Source organism: Tenrec ecaudatus, chromosome 3 (assembly GCF_050624435.1).
Source record: "Tenrec ecaudatus isolate mTenEca1 chromosome 3, mTenEca1.hap1, whole genome shotgun sequence".
NCBI classification, from domain to species: domain Eukaryota; kingdom Metazoa; phylum Chordata; class Mammalia; order Afrosoricida; family Tenrecidae; genus Tenrec; species Tenrec ecaudatus.
In genome coordinates, this window is record NC_134532.1 from 61408538 (window position 1) to 61429540 (window position 21003).

At 37.8% G+C, this 21003-nt stretch overlaps 1 protein-coding gene across 5 annotated transcripts in view; it reads right to left on the minus strand.

Annotated features, from left to right (window-relative positions):
- ARFIP1 (ARF interacting protein 1) overlaps positions 1-21003 on the minus strand; it is a 159703-nt gene that overhangs the window by 55613 nt on the left and 83087 nt on the right. For 4 of the 5 annotated variants that reach the window (XM_075543690.1, XM_075543688.1, XM_075543689.1 and 1 more), the window contains 3 exons: positions 8126-8221; positions 6445-6557; positions 2302-2523 (listed from right to left, as the gene is read on the minus strand). In XM_075543690.1, the coding sequence (XP_075399805.1) occupies positions 2302-2523; positions 6445-6557; positions 8126-8221 (431 nt within the window). The remainder of the gene's footprint in view (positions 1-2301; positions 2524-6444; positions 6558-8125; positions 8222-21003) is intronic. The other variant, XM_075543691.1, reaches the window with a different exon arrangement.

Here is a 21003-nt window from a genome sequence, read left to right on the forward strand (position 1 = left end):
GGCAGTGAGTTTTGGTCATATATGTGAAATATATAAAATGGTTAAATTAATAGGAGCATAAAGTAGACTAGTGGTTGCCAAGTGTTGGGGGAAGAACAGGCTAGGAATAAACTGTAAATAAATACAGGGTTTCTTTCTGGGTTGATGAAAATATTCTGAAAATAGATGATGATGATCAACACACAACTCTGTGAATATAAACTCAATTGAAACTTACTATCATCGAGTCAATTCCAACTCATAGTGAGCCATAGAGTAGAGTAGAACCATCCTTGTGGGTTTCTGAGACTGTAACTCTTTATGGGAGTAGCAAGCTTTGTCTTTCTCCCCAGGAGCAGCTCGTTTCAAACTGCGTACCTTGCGGTTAACAGCCCAGTGCATAACCACTTCATTACCAGGGTTCCTACTGTGAAGGTACTATGCAGTGAAAAAGCAAATGTCCTCGAAGGGATAGAAAACTATCTTTTAATGAACCCTATTTTGTGAATTGTAGGGTAAAATTTATGGGTATGTAAATTGTATCATAAAATTAAAAATAAGGAGCCTATCATGTATTCTCTTACGAGTCCAGAGTTCATATAACGCTGACCTATCATTACTTTTGGATTTTGCTGAGCTCCCGTCATCAAAATGCAATACTTAAAAACAACAGCTTGTAATTTCACTGAAAAGAAGATGGCTGTATTCTTCGTTCTACAAATTTCATTTTAGATTTATAAGCACCAATAATAATGTTTGAGTCAATGCAATCTATTCTTTAATCTCTTTTTCTTCAAAGCACCTCTCTATACACACTTATCTTTAACAGATATTCACTAACAAATCATAACAAGTACATTTTGGTCCATCACAAACAGATGAAGAATCCATCACACGCCATAGTGGTTACGTTTTAGGCTGTTAACCAGGTCAGCCAGAGGCTCCTCGGGAGAAAGCTGAATCTTTCTACTCTCATAAAGAGTTACAGTCTTGGAAACCCAGGGGAGCAGGTCTACCCTGTCCTATATATAGCGTCACTATGAGCCAGCATCGACTTGATGGAAGTAAGTTTGTGTTGTTGCTGTTTAACCGAAAGAGTATGACGCAGGCTCTTGTAAAATAAACTAACTGTATGACCGAGGCGTTCCTATTGAAGTACGATATGAATTCAAAACCCACAATATTTCCTTTCTGTTTTAAAACGTATCCAGTTAACCTTTTAATTCTTGAACTTAGGGAACTTCATGTAAAACCTATCATCTGATGACTCGCAGTCTGTGGTTTTGCATGTAGTACTGATTTTGCCATCATCATTAGAATCTCTCAGAGGTCATCTTTTAATCTTGTGACTATATAATGTCATACTCTGTTACTGTCCTCTCTTTGTCATTACGGCACAAACTCTAAATTCTCAACTCTATTGCATGGAAATTGCAAAAATAAGACTACAAAGATGTTTTCTTTTGGGTACATAATTGAAAAATAGTTCATTCTATTAAAAACAAAAGAAAAATAAGTATATCTTCCCATTGAAAAATGTCTAAGAAAGAATAAAGCTCATGAAGTATCAATCTTTAGAGAAGATGAGAAGTGGTTAAACAAGAAACTAAAAAATTAACACTGAGTTCAAAGGATGTGAATACAGAAGGCTAATCCTTCCATCTACATAAAATGACAGGTTGGGTTTCTCCTTTTCGTTCTCTCTTTTCAAGTTCTCTTTCCCTGTAACCGACATCTTTTCTAGGACGATGAGGGCCATGAACAATTCTGTCTGCATGGGACTCTGGGAGACAACTAGGGTACCTTATTGAGCACATGACTTAGCATACCAAACATCTGACTTCATGGTAACGTCACTTGAAACTAATACAAAACCAATCCTATCTGTCACAGATCAATGAGCCTTTCTTTATGGCCTGTATATTCATCTTTGCACATAAACACTACAGTGCCCTGCATAGACTTCTACTCAGGAGACTCAACAGTTCATTGCTACCAAAATCTTGGTATCAAGCTCTGTATTCCAGCTCTCTAAGAAAACCTTGTCTGATCAACCTGGCTTTTTTTTTTTTTTAAACCTTTCCCCCAGAATCTAACCTGTGTACCCTGGATCCTTTCCTCTTCCTAGTCCAGTGGGGTGCAACTGGATTGTTATGTTGGCAGGAGTAAGCTTGGCCTTCTTAGAGATTATATAAAGTGCATTAAAAGAATACCTTAAAACAGCAATCCAACAGAGTTCTAAAATCATAAAGGTAACAAATTATCTCCTTAGACATATTTTATCACCACTTCCATACTAATAGCTATTAAAAATAATCTTACATGGAGTTCAAGTGACTTCAAACTCAGGTCAGCGAATGCATCTCCAAGCTGCCTTTGAGTATGAACCATCTGGAAAAGCTGCGTAGACAATGTCTGGGCCAGTTTTAGAATATTTTCATATTTTTTCTTGTTATCTCTTAAAATATCAATCTGAGCTTCCAGTTCCAGGTCCACAGTTCTTGAGCCACGGCCTAGCTTCTCGGAGATAATTTGTCGAGTGCACTAAAAGCAGAAAGATTAATTTTAAGGAGAAAAGAAAAAGAACCAAGAAAAAAAATAATAGAGCAATATAAAATTAAGTGTATATGGGATGTATGTACCATTTTATGGCTTAAAGCATCTAATCTAACAGAGAATTGTCAGCTACTTTAGAAGTTCATCAGGACTCAGAAAGAAAATTCATTAGACATGTCTCAATTATTATTAACCCAATGAGTTTAAAACTTACCTGGTTAATTTACTACCAGATGAGAGCTCTCACAACATAATCATATTTCATATAATAATATTTTCAGCTTTGTAAATCCAGGAAAAATACCACAATTTTTAATGCAAGTAATGCATAAACTGTCCCTTTTTTGAAAATCATGTGACCACCTCGTATATCAATTTCCTAAGTGTGCTATGTATATGTTTGTGCATGTTATTTATACCAGTGTGTTTTATGAAGTGTTATTTAATACAATAAATATTTAGAAACAATAATTAACACAATGAATGGTAACACTAAATTCTAGTCTCCTCCTGGTTTCAAATGTCATCTTCTTTCTCTGCTTGCCCTAAGTGTCACTTACGTGTTGAAGGGCAAGGGGATGCAGAGATGCAAGGAAGGCAAAGGAAAGCGAAGGGAGGAGTAAGGGGACAAGAAGGAAATAGGTGCAGGAGAGGAAGAACAAGATTAATTTTAATTGATTTGAGATTTCTGAGGATTTTTTACAAGCTTTGCCCAGGCAGCATGATAGTAAATTACGTTATTTTCTTGTGCTCCAGAAATGATGATATAGGAACCTATAGTTTTTAGAAAGTACCTAGAACTCATGAAAGTAAGTTTTCTAGTAATACTTTTTGCTGGAAATTAAAAATTAAGCATAAACTTTGCTACTGATTGTTTCCAAATGTACCCATGTAGGACATTCATATCTTTAAGGAATCACTGGATGTTATTAAGTCTTCTCTAAAAAAGCAGTAAATAAGTAATTTGGAAGTTATTCCCAATCAAGGCAGTTCTACCCTGTCCTATAGGGTCCCTATAAGATGGTATCAATTCAGGGACACACAAAACAGCAGCCTGTTTATAGAATTTCTGTTGAAATGGTGCTAAGGAACTAAGACATACAGCATATGTGGTTCAATCCGGCATTTGAAACATGTTACAGATAAACAATCTGGATAGAGTGCTTCCCAATCATCGCAAGCAGCTTTGTAAAAAAAGTTCACCCGAGAATATATAAAACTGCCAGACCTTTCCCCACTCTCCAGGGGCCCACATGATCCCTGAAGAGATACTTTCATAAAATTGTTTTCCAGAGTATACGGAAATTACAATGCAAAATGCACAATGGCCATTACTACACATTATGAATTAAACTAAGAAGAATATGGAATAAGTATTTCATTTCACGATCCTGACTTCAAAATTCTTAAAAATGAAAAAGGCTTACAAAGAGCTGCTAGTGCTACTGCTTTTATTTGGAGCCCTAAATGATAGAGACTATGGGTGCAAAGGTCAAGTGCCTGGCTGCTAACCAAAATGTCAGCGGTTTGAACGCAATTCAGTGGCTCTACAAGAGAAAGACGTGGAGACCTCCTTTCAAAAGATTATAGCCTAGAAAACCTTATGGGGTATCTCTACTGTCACACAGGACAGCCATGGGTTCAAAACTGACTGTCCAGCACTGAGTCACAACACGGAACAAATGAATCTAAAATAGCAGGATGATGATGAAAGTAAAATATTGCTCTATGTAGATCTATTACTTGGGGGAGGGTAGTTGAAATAAAATGACAAAGAAGTACAGAACTCATTCAATAAATCACTATCAAATGGAGTCACGGACATTTATAAGAGTTGCTGATAGCACGTAAAAGTTTTTCTACAGAGCCAAAAAAGAATAAAGATGTTCAATTATCAGGAAGGAATAAATTAATGACAATGGACAGCTATGAAAAAGGTTACTGAAAGTAAAGGCTAGAAAAAAAAAAAAGTAAAGGCTAGAGAAGAAGGGAATCTATTGGAAGAAACAGGCCAACCAATGAATACATGTGATTCTATGCAAAACAAAAACAAAACAACAACAACAAAATAGTAATGAACGTTTCGGAGAAATTGGCTAAAAGGCAGCAAAGATTAATTTGATTAGAGTATGAATATTGATGGGAAATTTTTAAATCTTTTCAAATACCATCTAGAGGTTGGGAAAGAAGCTAAATAGTCATTGTGCTGAAAATGGAATTATTCTAAAAGGAAGACTCTAAAAGAGTACTTCATTCTATACTAGGAAAAACAAAAAGCAAGCAAACAAATAATACAGAAAAAACAAAGTCCATTATTCCCAACTGTTCCTGCAGATGAGAATAAATAGGAAAATAAATGTTAAATTTTGTGACTAAACATTGGTAGATTACAATAATATTTAACAAGGTGGGTTCAAGGTCTAAGTTTGTAATTGTTGCTATTATATATATTTGTCTTGAATCACCAAACTGGGGTCTTGGAGTCAAAAGTAACAAAAAAAGGACACAATACTAAGTGTGTGTGAGGAAAAAACTTTTGAAAAGAAAAATAGACAGAAGATATTAAAGGTTGGAATTCTTAGGGAGCTGAAGTCCCAAGATAGACAAGATTGAAATTATAACCAAAATCAAATTCTTCCAGTTAAGTGAGTAACAAAGTTTTAAAATCAACTAAATTAAAATCTACTTGAAAGATTATTCAAGTATCAACAAATACCCAACATTACCTCACAATCTAGGCCAAAAACGTTAAAAAGCAAGGAGAATAGAGTCCTGTGGAACCCAACGGTCATTATAGTCTGAGCTTATTTGGGGACAGAGGCATATGTTAGCCTAGAGAAATCGAGCTAGTGTTGCTAGTGGCCCTCCTGTCCATTCAGATTCACGGGAAATCGGAGCAAGCCGGGTGGGAGTGTGCCATCAAGGTCTGCAAGCAGACTGCCAGGCTTGTCTTCCAAGATGCTCTGGGTGGTTCAAACGCCAACCTTTCAGCTAGCAATGGAGCACTTAATGGTTTGTGCCACCACCCACCTCATGTAGCTATCTATAAAGTCATAAAAGTGAGAACTTTCTTTTTCTCTTGCAACCTAGTTTGAGACATAAGCTCTGGTTTGGGGGTGGGAGTAGGAGGGGTGACGGGATCAATTAAAGTAAGAAACTGTGTTGAGAAATGATGTCTCTTATATTAATTTATACTACGAGCAGAACATTTTAAAGACTAGTCATTTTTATTAACCTAAACTTAAGCCTGAATGTAGTTCAAATGTGTCACCAGAGCATGTTAACAGAGGCAAATTTCATGAAGAAGTAAACAAGGGAATGGCTGAATTAACGAATGACGGGTACACTGAAAAGGGAGCAATGAGAATTCCAAGCAGTAGGTACAGGTAGCCTCAATAAACAAAGCTAGTGGGATGTGGAAAACCATAGCTTGTTTGGGAACTCTCTGGATAATTTGGTGTGAATTGCTGAATTCATGAGTTAAAAAGAGGAGCAGCAGGAGATGGAGTTAAATAGGAAGCACGGCCAGGTTAATGCAACTGTAAATACAACAGGGACTTAGGAAAGGATTTTTAAGCAGTAGTGACTCATATCAGGCGGAGGACAGAATGAAGTAAAGCGATATAAGCCTATCTGTAGCAGCTCTACATGCAAAGTATTCAAAAGCAGTATGTTTCTTCAAATGATCACCGATCAGTTAATAAGCATTTTGGTAACATGAAAATCTGAAAAGGTAGCTGAAAAAGTGAGTAGCAACAGATCAAATGTCATATTTTACAAGTTACTAAAATCATAAATCAAAGCATTTTATTCTCTAATTGAATTTTCATGTTCACATGGCAATTTGGATAACATACAAATGAAGATTCCCAGAGCCACTTAGTGTAGAAATATTTAAAAATTACAAACCTTGTAAGTGTTTAGACTCCACTTTCTAACAAGTTCTAATTTTTCCATCGCAGGGTTTTTAATTTCATCTGCTAGAATAACTGGTCCACTTTTTGATTGGGTTCTCTGGCTACCTGTGTGATTTTAACAGATTATAAAAACAGAAACCAAATAAAGGCAAGTAGAGAAAGAAGGCAAAACATTGATGCTGTTCAAATTAAACTATTGACGCATTTAAAAAATAAGAAGGTTCTCACAAAGTAAAGGAGTAGAACTTCTGAGAATCTTTGAGGTTAATGCGAAAATATTTCTTTTCATTAAACACAAGTACCACATGGCTTGGCTATCTTGTAATAAAAAATAAAATTCTGCTGCAATCATTTTTCTATTTAAGAAAAATTAAAATTTCACAACTAACTTTATGTTATAACCTAATCATTTATCTGTTTCAGGAAAAATTAGATTTCTGCAACTAACCTTATAGTGAAACCTTCCACTGTACTATATAGATCCGAGCAAAAGCAGAACATTGCTATAATACTAGAAGACTTGAAAATATGATTCAAATTGCAGTCGTTACTGCAATTTTTGCCACCAGTATAAAGGAGTTTTAAATGAGATCCATTCTACCTTCTCATATACACACAAAAACCATTATAATTAATAAAACAAAACAAAATCCTTTGAACTGATTCTGACTCTTAAGTGACTCCACAGGGCAGAGTAGAATGTTTCTTAAAGTTTCCGAGACTAAAAAGCCTCATTTTTCTCCAGTAGAGTAGCTGGTGGGTTTGAATTGATCACCTTGCAGTAAATCCTGACAAATCAGTTAAGAACAGTAAAATATTTTTCATATCAGAAAAGGCTTTTAAGAATGCTTATGCCACTAATAATCCAGAATCGAAAGTTTCTAATAACTTTTGAACAATTAAATAAGGAGAAGGGAAATATGGAAAATAAAAATTATTTTTAAAAAGCAAATTCTGCAAAAATTCCTTTTGGTTCATTCCTAGCCTCTCTCATAGTTTCACCAGAGTCTAAGATCAAGAACAGTGCATAAAATCGAACACATTTAAGAGTTTAAAAATCTTCATAAATACATATTCAACACGCGAAATAAAAAAATGAGGATTTCCCCCCCTTGTTTAATACAGTCTAGCCATACTAAAGTACACAGCAAATTCAAGCAATAAGCAGTACGCAGAACTGGGTAAGTTACGTAGGTTTTGTTGCACTCTGTAAACTTTGAAAATTGAGGCTAAACATGGGAAGACACGAACCTTTCCATTTGACTCATTCCCAATAATAAACAGCCCAATGTTGGAGGACCTTTGTTGGTTTAACTACAAATACGTGGCAGAGCCACAAAGCTGGGAGTTAAAGATCAAATAAAGTAAATTGACATTTTCCAGAGCAATAAGAATGCTTTCAAACAGGTATTTCTTTAAAAAAATGTTTTTAACCTTAAATGAACTATATTTCAGGTTTCAGATTTAGCCTAGGGATGCTGACATGACAGAAAGACAAACTTTGGTGGGAAAGACCACTTCCATTATTGTTAAAAGGAAAAAAAGTAGCAGCCACCCAAGAAATCAGATTAACACACACTTAAGATTATAAAGCAAGTGATTATGAAACTGAGTGAATTAGGTTAGCTTCAGAAGGAGCAAGCAGGGCTTTATTCAATCAGTGCAGTGAATACCTGCAGGAACAATTAAATCACTTCCTTGCTGAGCCAGTTGACTAGCGGCAACCCTGCTAGGAGACATGACAGATGGCAATGGTGGTGCTGGGGAACCTGAAAAGGGTAGACATTGGATCGTGAACGATCTTTTCCTTTCCCACGCATGCACGGAACGCTTCGAATGCAGGTTAATTGACATGCTTTTGTATGAAACAAACACTACAATTTTAAAAAGGAAGTAATGTATTTTTTCCTCCAGGAAGTGAATTGTAGACAAAAAAAAAAAAAATTAAAAAGCTCCCAGATGGAGTTCTTGTATGATGTTTCCATCAAAACTATCAAAACCAGCAAGCATGAAAATCTGAAATCCTGCACATCCTGAAGAGAGTGACAATTAAACTTGAAGAAATTATCAAAATTTTCCCATTTTTAGCAGAAAATTAAAATGTCTGACGGTACTTGAAAATTTCTATCTTGTTCTCTAGAAAACATTAACATGCAATGTATCAATTTCATAATATAAAATTTCCGGTATAAACAACAAATGAACGCAAACTCATTGCCATCAAGCCGGTGCCAAGACCTGCTCCTGTGGATTTCTGAGGCTAAGCACGCCCCCCCCCCCGCTTTTTTTTTCAGTTTGACAACATTTTCTTTATTCTTAAACCCTTTGATAACAACTCCTCTTTATCCCCCCACGCTATTCCCCAGGAGCCCTTATTATTATATTATACATTAATATTATTTGCCATCTTTTACAACATCCAATGTAGTTCTTCACCTACAATCCTGCTATTCGTTTCCCTTGAGTGGGGGTATACAGTCATCATTGCTATCAGCTCCCTTTTTACCCCTCACCTTTCCACCTTCCCATACCTCAGGGAATCATTACTCCTATTACTGTTTCTGAAGGGTTATCTATCTTGGCTTTCATGCATAGAACACTCTTAATTATACATAAGAACATACTCAGGTCCAACAAGATTAATGAGGGAAAACCAAGACCAAAGATGAGGACATATTAAAGAACTAGAGGATCATTATGTGTTTCATCAGTGCTACACTGCTCTCTAGATTTATCATCCCTTCCCTGTGCCCCTTCTGTGAGGGACTGTCTAATTATCTTTAAAAAAAAATCATTTTATTGGGGGCTCATACAACTCTTATCACAATCCATACATGCATCTGTTGTGTCAAGCACATTTGTGCATTTGTTGTCCTCATCATTCTCAAAACATTTACTTTCTACTTGAGCCCTTGGTATCAGTTCATTTTTTCCACTCCCTCCCCACTACCTCCTCCCTTACAAGGATCTACATATAACCTCCTCCCTGGGGGAAGGACAACAGAAAAGTGGGTGAAAGGAAGGCAGTTAACTCTTGACAGTAAAAAGCCTCATCCTTCTCCCTCAGAGCTACTAGTGGCTTCAAATGACTGAGCTTGCAGTTATCAGGAACCATTATGCCACCAAGGCTCCTTAATAGGGTACAATTAGCATTCGTTTGCTTTCTTTACAAGTATGAGTCACTTGGATTGTGTCCTGGGTGCTCTCAGTGAAGGCTGTGAGAGAAGCAACCTGACAGCAGTGCCTTGTTTCTCTGGCTCTTGCAAGTGCTCCATCTTTATAGGTGGTGACTTACTACTTTTTTTTATTGCTCTCTTTTAGTAGAAAATATGTTTTCATTTCCTAACAGATTTCCACCTTACCCAAGTTGTGGCTTTTGCAGGTTTTACTCTGCATAATCAGTCACCAATTCTTCTAATTAAAACTTTAATATGGGCTGGAACTTACACATCATTTATTTTAAAATTTTGACATAACTCACATATCATACAGTTCAGTGGTTTAAACATATTTTCAATGTGTTATACAATCATCGCTATAAGCAATATTAGAAATTTTCTTTGTATTAATTGTTATTAGCTTCCCATTCCCTCCCAACCCATGCTACAACCCCAAGAAATTATTAATCTAATTACTGTCTCTATATATTTACCTATGCTGGATTACATACAGAGAAAAACATACAAAAATAAAAGAAAATAGCAAAACCAAAACAGAACAGGAAACACCTCAATTGAAAAGAAAATAATCAAAAGAAAAAACAGAAAGTAATCAAAACTAGAGCAAATTTAAAATGAGTCAAAAGGAAGAACAAACTGAAAAGGTGTTAAATAAAAAAAATCCTTTTATTGAGGCCTCCTACAATTCTTATCACAATCCATACATACATCCATTGTGTCAAGCACATTTGTACATCATTCTCAAAACATTTAGTTTTCTACTTGCGTCCTTAATTATCAGCTTCTCATTTTTCCCCCTTCCTCATGAATCCTTGATAATTTATAAATCATTACTATTTTTTCATATCTTACACTGTACGATGTCTCCCTTCACCCACTTTTCCGCTGTCCATCCCCTAGGGAGGAGGTTATATGTAGATCCTTGTAATCGTTTCCCCCCTTTCTATCCAACCTTCCCTCCACCCTCCAGGTATTGCCACTGTCACTACTGGTTCTGAAGGGGTCATGTGTCCCAGATTCCCTGTATTTCCAGTTCCTATCTGTACTAATGTACAACCTCTGGTCTAGCCAGATTTGTAAGGTATTGGAATTGGGATCATGATAGTTGGGGATGGAAACATTTAAGAACTAGAAGGAAGTTGTATGTTTCATTGTTGCTACCCTGCACCCTGACTGGCTCGTCTCCTCCCCGCAACCCTTCAGTAAGTGGGTGTCCAGTTGCCCTACAGATGGACTTTGGGTCTCCACTCTGCACTCGCCCTCATTTACAATCATATGATTTTTGTTCTTTGATGCCTGATACCTGATCCTTTTGACACCTCGTGGTCACACAGGCTGGTGTGCTTCTTCCATGTGGGCTTTGTTGCTTCTGAGCTAGATGACTGCTTGTTTATTTTCAAGCCTTTAAGACCCCAGACGCTGTATCTTTTGATAGCCGGGCACCATCAGCTTTCTCCATCACATTTGTTTATGCACCCATTTGTCTTCAGTGATCATATAGGGAAGGTAGGCACTCGCTGATATGATGTTTTTGTTCTTTGATGTCTGATATCTGGTCCCTTCTACACATCATGGTCACACAGGCTTCTTCCACGTGGGCTTTGATGCTATTGAGCTAGATGGCTGCTTGTTTACCTGCAAGCCTTTAAGTAGGTGTTAAATTTTAACCTACCTACATCTGCATTAGTTCACTTTCAAATACCCTCGGGTAGCAAAGCCATTATCCCTGGTCAATAATCAGAGGGTATTTATTGGAGGCGTAATACCAATGGGGACCTTGCAAATGGATTTGGGACTGACTTCTACTGTTATCCATAGCCTCCTGTAAACTGGGTGCTCAGAATTTAAGCTGTAATACGATTCCCTCCTCCAGTCTTGGATTTTATTATTTATAATTCTTGGGTTGTCAAACAGGCTGGTGTGCTTCCAAGTGGATTTAGCTATCACCTCATTTAGATGGCTGCTTGTCCTAAAGGATTGTTGTAAGATAATCCTTTAAGACCCCAGACACTGTTTTTTTTTCTGATAGCCAGGCACCATCTGATTTTTCAATCACATTTTGCTATAGTCCCCATATCTTCAGTAATCTCTTCATGAGCGTAGGTGTCAAATAGGACCATCACATTACATTTCAATATGAAACAGGTTCTACGTATAAACTACCTCTATATTTTAGAGTGAGATCTATTTGTCCCTTTAAATCTATTGACTATACATTTTAAAACTGAAGGGAATGACTGAAATCAACTATTTCCTCTTACAGATGAAATGAAGCACCAAGAAGTTAACAGAGCTTCTTAGTGGACCCAGATGCTGAGTCCTAGAACAGTGCTTCGTCCCACACCAAAATACCTCCATTAAGTTCAACAGAGAAAGCGTGAATCCATACGTTCCTTGCGAAGATGGGAAGCATTTTAATATGGTATCCAGTCTAATCACCATATTAAATATTGTATCTACTGTCTAAGACAGAGGGGTTTCTATTACAAGGGAATGTTATAGAAAGGCAGACTCCTGTAGTTTCATGTCTTGATGACCTCAGGAACTAAGTTTTGTTGTTCCGGGGATCACAATTTACTTATCTTGCATTAGAAATAACCACATGATACAACATATACTTTCTATACTACAAAAGCAATGGCATTTTCTAAACTAAAAGAGAGAATCAAGTGATGTTTAGTAACTGTGGTCTTCAGGGTTTTTAAATTTGCCTTCTATGTTTTTTCAATATTTTAACTTTTTAAACGACTAATTTAGCCATTAAAACTATTCATTAATCCTTATATAGGATACTTTTTGAAATTCAGGATCCTGCTGCTTTTAATTTGGAGATTTAACTATTTTATCTCAAACAATGAATCTAAAAATATGATTGTGATCACACTGTCAATATTCTAACCATTTAAAATACTAATTTATCTACCAAAGTCATTCAATAATATCCAACAGAAGTAACTGAAAAATCTAGGATCTTGCTTATTGTCTAAACTTGGAAAATTGTTTCACTTCAACAGTAATCTAGGAATATGACACACACACAAATACTGGGACTGAAATTCCCATTATAACAAAACCCAACTACCAAACATACTTTGCTCTCTATCTTTGATTTATTCTTGATTTTCACTATTACTGATTCTGTTGTATTTGTTGGTAGGGTTGAAATTAGTTTAACTTTCTCTGAGTTTGCTCTAGGCAGAGGTAGAAAGGTGTATCATAATACTCTTCTTATATAGTAATTGTTTAAGTAATAGTCAACTAATAAGTTATTGCTTCATGATTTTCTCCTGATTGCTAAGTTACTCTAAAATCCTTGAGCATTTTTCCATCACACATACTTGCTAAATTTTAATCATTGTTGCTCTTCCCAGTGTTCACTCCAACTTACCTACATACAAAAGTAGTAAGTAAAAAAACATTGTTAAAAATTACTGAAATCTTTGTTAAACAAAATATAAACATGTGAAGTTATGGATTTTCAACACCCTTCATGCATGTCGATGCATTATTTCTTATTTTTCATTCTTCTTTTTACTGTTCAGTTTGTCATGGGATGGCCAGAGCATCCTCTCAGACTTCACAAATTTTAATTTGTAGGGCTATCTGGTCTTGTCTAACTTGGCTTCAGGTTGGACTTCATTCAAATAAGTTGTCAAAGGTCAAATGGAATGATGTTCCGCATCTTCTCCAGCTGCTTCTTGTACACCCCCAATCCTGGTCTTTGAAAGAGATACAAACTCAGCACAAGTCTGGACATATTTTCCTTCAGCATCAATCACAGCAATAAATTTATCCTCTGGCACAGGGATCTTCAGGGCATTAAACTTCTTGAAGTTTTCCACTAAGCCAGCCTTGGCTATGTTGGCCTTGTAGTAAGTCCTGTCTTTAGTTAGCAAGAGGCGTCTCAGAGAGAACTGTCAACAGGGAGGTTAAGACCTCATTCCAGGATTTCAGCAGGTTGGTAACAGACTTTCTGTTTGGGGTATGATTTCCCTAAAAGCTATCCAGTTGATGGTTTTGCAAATTTCTCTCCAGCTATCTTGGGATCCTTCATGACCGGACCAGCCCACAGTTCCAGCAGCGTGGATCAGAAGTGAACTCAATACATTCCTGAAGGCAATTCTTCCATCTCTCTGTGGGATTGCTGGGTAAGCCCTGAACTGCTGACTGGAAGGTCGGCAGTGCAAACCCACCAGCAATTCTGAGGGTGAAAGATGAGGCTATCTCCTCCCACACAAATGCACAGCCTTGGAAAATTTATATAGGATTGCTTAGGTCAGAGAGTTAAGTTTTGAGAGTTAATCCTTTCCCAGGAGCCCTGGAAGCACATTTTAAGCAAGGGTTAAACACTAGGCTATACATATATATATGGCATTGTAATCCACTGTGGAAGAAGGTTGAAGCTGTCTGCTATCATAAAGATTTACAGTCTCAGAATCCCTTAGGAGCAGTTCTACTCTGTCTGATAAAGTATGTATGAGTTAAAATTCAGCTTCCCATACCAGTGGGTTTTACTTCTTCCCTGAAGAGTTCCTTTATCTTTGATTTCATACCACATCAAAACAAGTTTCAGTATCTTCAAGGGGTTTGAATTGTGGCCCTTTTACATGTTCTTTGAACTTGAGGAACAAAAAGTCTGAAGTGGCAAATCAGGAATGCAGGGTGGATAAGGTTTCACAACAAAACTTTCTCCATGGACAACCCTTGCTACCCATCAAGAATGAATAGGTGCATTGTCATGATGGAAAAATAAATTCCTTAGAGTAACGTTACGGGCCTTTTTCTCATCAGTGCAGTTTCAATTTTCTTCAAACTTCTTCCTATCCTAGTAAGTCCCATGACTGTCATATCCCCCCACCCACCCCCGCTTTTTTAAAGCAAAAAGTATGAAATTTATTGGAGCCCATACGGGAAACCCTACTGTGTAGGCATGCCCAGCAAAGGATCATAACATTCACTGTACCCCCATGTCCGAGGGACTCCCCTTGAGATGAGCTCCAAAGGTCCAGGACTGGCTGGGGGTGGGAACTGTCATATTCTTTGAGAAAATCTTACCAAGATTACTCCTTTGGAATCCCAAATAACAGTTGCCATAAATTTCTGACCTGACTTGAATTCTAACTGGCCTAGCAGGTCATTTCAGAAGCTAGTTTTGATTAGACCTCTTATTTGAAGGCACCCTAATGAGACTAAGACAAATGTAACAGGGGGAATACCGCCAAAATGAGGAATTGCGCTGGGAAGAATGGAGCTTATGTAGTATGCATTTTTTTTTCGCTAAGTGAGCATCAAGCAATTTGTCCTGAGTTAGTGCACCCAGTCGTGTCACTTGGGAAGGTTCTCTCTGGTCACAGTTAAATTTTTCACAAAAGCAGTTTCACTCGAACCTTGTTTTTGTGATGGCCGGTTTAAGAGAACAGTAATATGTCACTGTGAAGTTTTGTTTTGTGCTCGGGGGAAAAATGCTGCAGAAACTGGTGTGATGTTAAATAAAGTTCACAAGGATAGTGTTATGGGAAAAACTAGTGTATGCGTGATTTTCTCGTTTCAAAAAAGGTGAAATGTCAACTGATGACAAACCTTGTTCTGGACATCTGTCAACTTCCCAAATGGATGGAAATGTCAACTAGTAGTGCATTTGAAGTTTGTTCCACCAGGTCAGACTGTTAAACGGGCTTTTTATTTAGAGATTCTGAAAAGATTGTATAATAATAGGTGACAAAAAAAGCCTGATTTGTGGCAGGCAAGGGACTGGTTTTGCAGCCATCTCAGTGTGCCAGTTTTGGGCAAAAAACCCCAGTATGCCTTTCATGTCCTATGCACCTTCCTCACCTGACTTTGCTCCAGGAGACTTTGTTTCCGCAAAAGAAGAGGAACATGAAAGGGTATTGATTTGATTTGATTCAGTCTAATAAGTGAAGAAAAAGAAACCCACGAGAGGTGCTCTCTGCCATCCAAACAGATGAGTTTGCAAAATGTTTCCAAGAATGGAATTGTAGATTTGATAAACGTATAAGTATAATGGAGAGTAGTTTGAAGGTAATAATGTTGTTTTGTAAAAATAAAATTAAATGCAGGGACTTCTGGGAAGTGGCAACTGAGTAATACATAACAGAGGGACTCTGCAGAAATCAGCCCAGGAAAGTTACTAAGAGGGAAATTCAATACTGTTGGACCGCAGGAGGAGCATCATAAAGATAAGTAGACACAGATTCACAAAGTTTTGAGGGGCTGGGAAATTTTGGCTTACCACAGTGGAGGCCGGTTAGGGTTTGACCTAAGCCCCGCCATTGTCTCGGCCGAAGCTGGGATCATTTGGAGCCTGCACAGGGGGTTTATCTCAACACAGCCACAGCTTGTCAGGCATTAAATCCTTGCAGTCCCATGGGTAGGGATCAGGGCTCAGCTATATTGTTACTTCTGTTTCCCTCTCTATCCCCCCCACAGTCTCAGCGGGCTTAGTTTTTAATATATTTTCTCTTTTTTGTCTCGTCCCTGTTCTCTCACACACCACTGATGATCTCCAGACCACTCCCCTTAGCCTAGGGCATTTACACCTGCGCTTCACCCATTTGGTGAGTTCCACCCTGTGCAGAATAGCCCGAGGCTGGGGAAAGCCTGGCCAACTTCCACCAGGGGATACTCTGCCCAACTTCTTACTGGGGAATTCCTGCCTGGGTGGCTGGGGGAGCCTGCCTGTGTGCCTATGTGGCTGGAGGAGATCAAAAAGGTAGTACCCTTCATGATAGCCAAGCACAAATTGAAATATCTAGGGATATATCAGATTAAAAGAACAAAAATCTATGAGGAAAACAACAGAACACTATTACAAGAAACCAAGAGCGACCTCAACAGTGGAAGACTATCCCATGCTCATGTATCAAAAGACTCAATATAGTAAAGATGTCAGTTCTGCCTAAGGCAGTATATAAGTTTAATGCAATCCTGATACCATTACCTCATCTTTCTTGAAAGAAATGGAAAAATGGATTACCAACTTCATATGGAGAGGGAAGAAGCCTAGAATTAGCAGAAAACTCCTCAAGAAGGACACAGTGGGAGGGCTTGCTTTATCTGACTTTAGCACATATTATACAGCCACAGTTGTCAAAACCATATGGTATTGGTATAAAGACAGATACTAAGACCAATGGAAAAGAACTAAAAACCCAGAAATAAAACCATAAGCATACAGACAACTGATCTTTGATAAGGGCCCAAAATATATCCACAATGGGAAGTAGATGCCCTCTTCAACAAATGGTGCTGGAAAAAAATAGATATCTACCTGCCGAAAAATGAAGCAAGACCCTTATCTCACTCCATGCACAAGATTAAACTCAAGGTGGATGACAGACCTTGAAGTAAAACCCCACACTATCAGGGTCATCAATGAGGGAATTGGGACCAACTTGAGAACTTTGGCACAGGGAATACATAGGCTATCTGAAATAGAGAAGGACACAAACACAGAGGAGGCACAAATTGACAAGTGGGATATACTGAAGATAAAACACCTGTGTACATCAAAAGAATTTACCAAAGACACATCAGACAAAGGCCTTATTACTAAAATCTACAATACTCTGCTAGCTTCCAAAAAGAAAAAAACTAATTGCCCAATGAGGAAGTGGGCAAAGGACCCGAACCGAGGTTTCATTCACAGGGGGAGCAATCCAAATGGCCAATAAACATATGTGAAAATGTTCCCAATCTTTAGCCATAAGAGAAATGCAAATTAAAATAACAATGAGAGACCACCTGACACCTTGAAAGATAGCCTAATTAAAAAAATCAGAAAGCAACAAGTGTTGGAGGGCTGTAGGGAGTCAGGAACTCTCATCCACTGCTGGTTGACCTGTAAGTATGTACAGCCAATATGGAAATCAATCTGACTATATCTAAAACTGAGAGAAAATTAGCTACCATATGACCCAGCAAACCCCCTACTGAACATATACCCAGAAGAGGCAAGAAACAAACCAAGGCCAGACATCCGAGGTCCAATGTTCATCACAGCACAGTTCACAATTGCAAGGAGTTAGAAACAACCCAAATTTCCATCAACTGATGAGTGGATTAAAAAACTGTGGTATATACATATAATGGAGTACCACGCATCGCTAAAAGGCAGTGATGAATGTATGAACCACATCCCTGCATGGGAAGAACTGGAGGAAATCATGCTAAGTGAAGTAAACCAAGCACAAAGGACATGTACAACATGAGTCTGCTGAGGGAAGCTTAAAAAAAATGCAAAAGGGGCATAGGGAAAAAGCTACTGTATACAAACATTCCTGGGGTGAGGAAGAGATAGTATGGTAGGGGCCAGACCAAATCCAGGGATACATATGGTAGCTAACTAAAAAAGGAGGTAGGGGGAAGTAAAAAATAAAAAGAAATGGGTAGCGGGGAACAGGGTACTACCCCACCCATGGGGAGGGTACTGTTTATATCTCCACAGGGAAAAAGGGACCAGACTGAGCATGATAGAGGGGCAAGAGAATAGTCAAAGGAAATAGAGGAAAGAGCTAGGAGGCAAAGGGCATTGATAGAGGTATCAATAAAGGTATGTACATATATGTAAACATATTTATATATGAGGATGAGGAAATAGATTTAGGTGCATATATTTATAGGTTTAGTATTAAGGTAGCAGATGGGTACTGGGCCTCCACTCAAGTAGGCCCTCAATTTAAGAACAGTTTGTTCTATTAAATTGGTATTCCATGATGCTCACCTCCCTAATACAATCGCCGAAGACAAATGGGTGCATAAGCAAATGAGGCAAAGAAAGCTGATGGTGCCCGGCTATCAAAAGATATAGCGCCTGGGGTCTTAAAGGCCTGAAGGTAAACACGCGGCCAACTAGCTCAGAAGCAACAAAGCCCACATGGAAGAAGCACACCAGCTTGTACGCTCAGGAGGTATTGAAGGGATCAGGTATCAGGCATCATCAGAACAAAAAGCCTATCATAGTGAATGAGTGGGGAGTGCCTAGTAGAGACCCAAAGCTCATTTGTAGGCCCCTGGACATTCCCTTACAGAAGGGTCTCAGGGAGGAGACAGCTAGTCAGGGAGCGATTTACCAACGATGTAACATACAACTTTCCTCTAGTTCCTAAATGCTTCCCCTCCCCCCACCTATCATGATCCCAATTCTACCTTACAAATCTGGCTGGACCAGAGGATGTACACTGGTACAGATAGGAACTGAAAACACAGGGAATCCAGGAAGTATGATCAGGACCAGTGGTGAGAGTTCCAATACTGGGAGGGTGGAGGGAGCGTGGAGTAGAGAGGGGGAACAGATTACAGGGATCTATATATAACCTCCTTCTTGAGGGATGGACAACAGAAAAGTGGGTGGAGGGAGATGTCGGACAGTGTAAGGTATGACAAAATAATCATTTATAAATTATCAAGGGCTCATGAGGGAGTGGGGAACAGAGAGGGAGGGGGAAAAATGAGGAACTGATGCCAAGGGCTTATGTGGAAAGCAAATGTTTTGAGAATGATGAGGGTAACAAATGTACAAATATGCTTTATACAATTGATGTATGCATAGATTATGGTAAGAGGTGTATGAGCCCCAAATAAAGTGATTTAAAAAAATTAAATGCATAACTTTCAAAAAAATTCTGGGTTTTTGGGTGTACCCCTTGTGTTACTGAGAGAACTTGACTGTATTCATCCACTGGTTGTACAGACATGTTTACACACATTTTGTTTGGTATAAATCACGGCACGTATGAGCTGGAACCCTGGTAACAATTCTTTGTGACTTATCCTTGTATGCCTTAAAACAGGGGCACTTGAAGTCACCACAACTTTCCACCAAATATGTGACTAATCCTAAGCATAGTGAAATGACTGTTTTTAATATATTGATCAACAATGCAATGCACGTTTAGAAATGCCTTGTAAAATAGTTCAAAGAAACACAAATGGCTGCCAATATCATGAAATACATATTTTAATGTTCAATGTGAAGAACAGCAATGTATCCGAAAGCAGATGAAAATGACAAGTAGGTGGGGCAGGGAATGTGCAGATGTGCTTTATACAATTGATGTATGTATATGTATGGATTGTGATAAGAGTTGTATGAGCCCCTAATAAAATGTAAAAAAAGAAAAAAAAAGAAAGAAAATGACAAGTAGGGCCAGTTGCTTTCAAGTAGTGTAAAACATTATTAAACTTAAGGGGGGGAAAGATAAAATGTCAGCTAAATAATTTCTTTCAAAATACTTAAAATACTGTAATAGTAAAACTAATTTTTGTGTTTGTTGACATTTAAATTTTAAAATTGGTGAGTGCTCTATCAATGGTAGGTATCATGTTATTTAAAGAATTATATCTCCCTGGGAATTCTTTAAAAGGGCTCACACACTATTTCATATTCAGTTATCCCATAGATACGAATGCCACACAATGGTTACTAAAAAAATTAACACGCTTTCTCTTTTTCACATCTTTATTTTTCTGAACATAAAAATGAAAAGGGATGGAAATGTAGTCACCAAATATTCCATTCATGTTACAGTCTATAGCAGAGGTTATTATACTAGATTATCCTAAAAGCCTATTTCCAGGGCTCATTTAATAAAGAATAGATTTTAAAATCTAGTTTGTTCTTGAATAAAAGCATTTATCATTAGTATAGTAGTTATGTTAGAATGTAGCAACTTATCATTTGATCTCCCTTTTGACCCATTTTAAAGTTGTTTCAGGGTTTTTTGGTTTGTTTCAGTTTCTAATATTTTCTGCTTTCTTTTCAGTGGAGGCTTTTCTGTTCTGTCATTGTCTTGGTTTGTTGTTTGTGTTTTGTATGGTTTTCTGGACGTGAAATCCAGGATTGGTATATCTATAGACAGCAACTCGATTAATTATTACTTAAGGACATGGCCAGGAGAACAACAATGAGTACAAGAAGGAAGAACATGTTCTGAAACGGACTTTGGTGATGACTATGCAACTCCTCTCAGTATGACTGATGATTAAAGTTATATATGAATTACATATCAATACAACCATTAAAAGGTTATAAAATCATGAAGACCTTTTTTCACTCCGAAATCAAATTAAGATTATTATACTTAATTTAACATCAACTACTAAGGAGCCCTGGTGGCATAGTGGGTAGGTGTTGGGCTGTGATCCGCATGGTTGGCAGTTTGAAATCACCAGCAGCTCTGCAGTAGAAAGAGTGGGTTTTCTACTTCTGTAAACAGTTAGTGTCAAAAACCCAGAAAGGATCATTATGACTCAGCATTGACTTGATGGCAATGATTCTGGTGAGTCTGACCATCAACAACTATTCTTATTTTGGTTACAGTTTAGTTAAGAAAACAATCCATTTCCCACCTCCA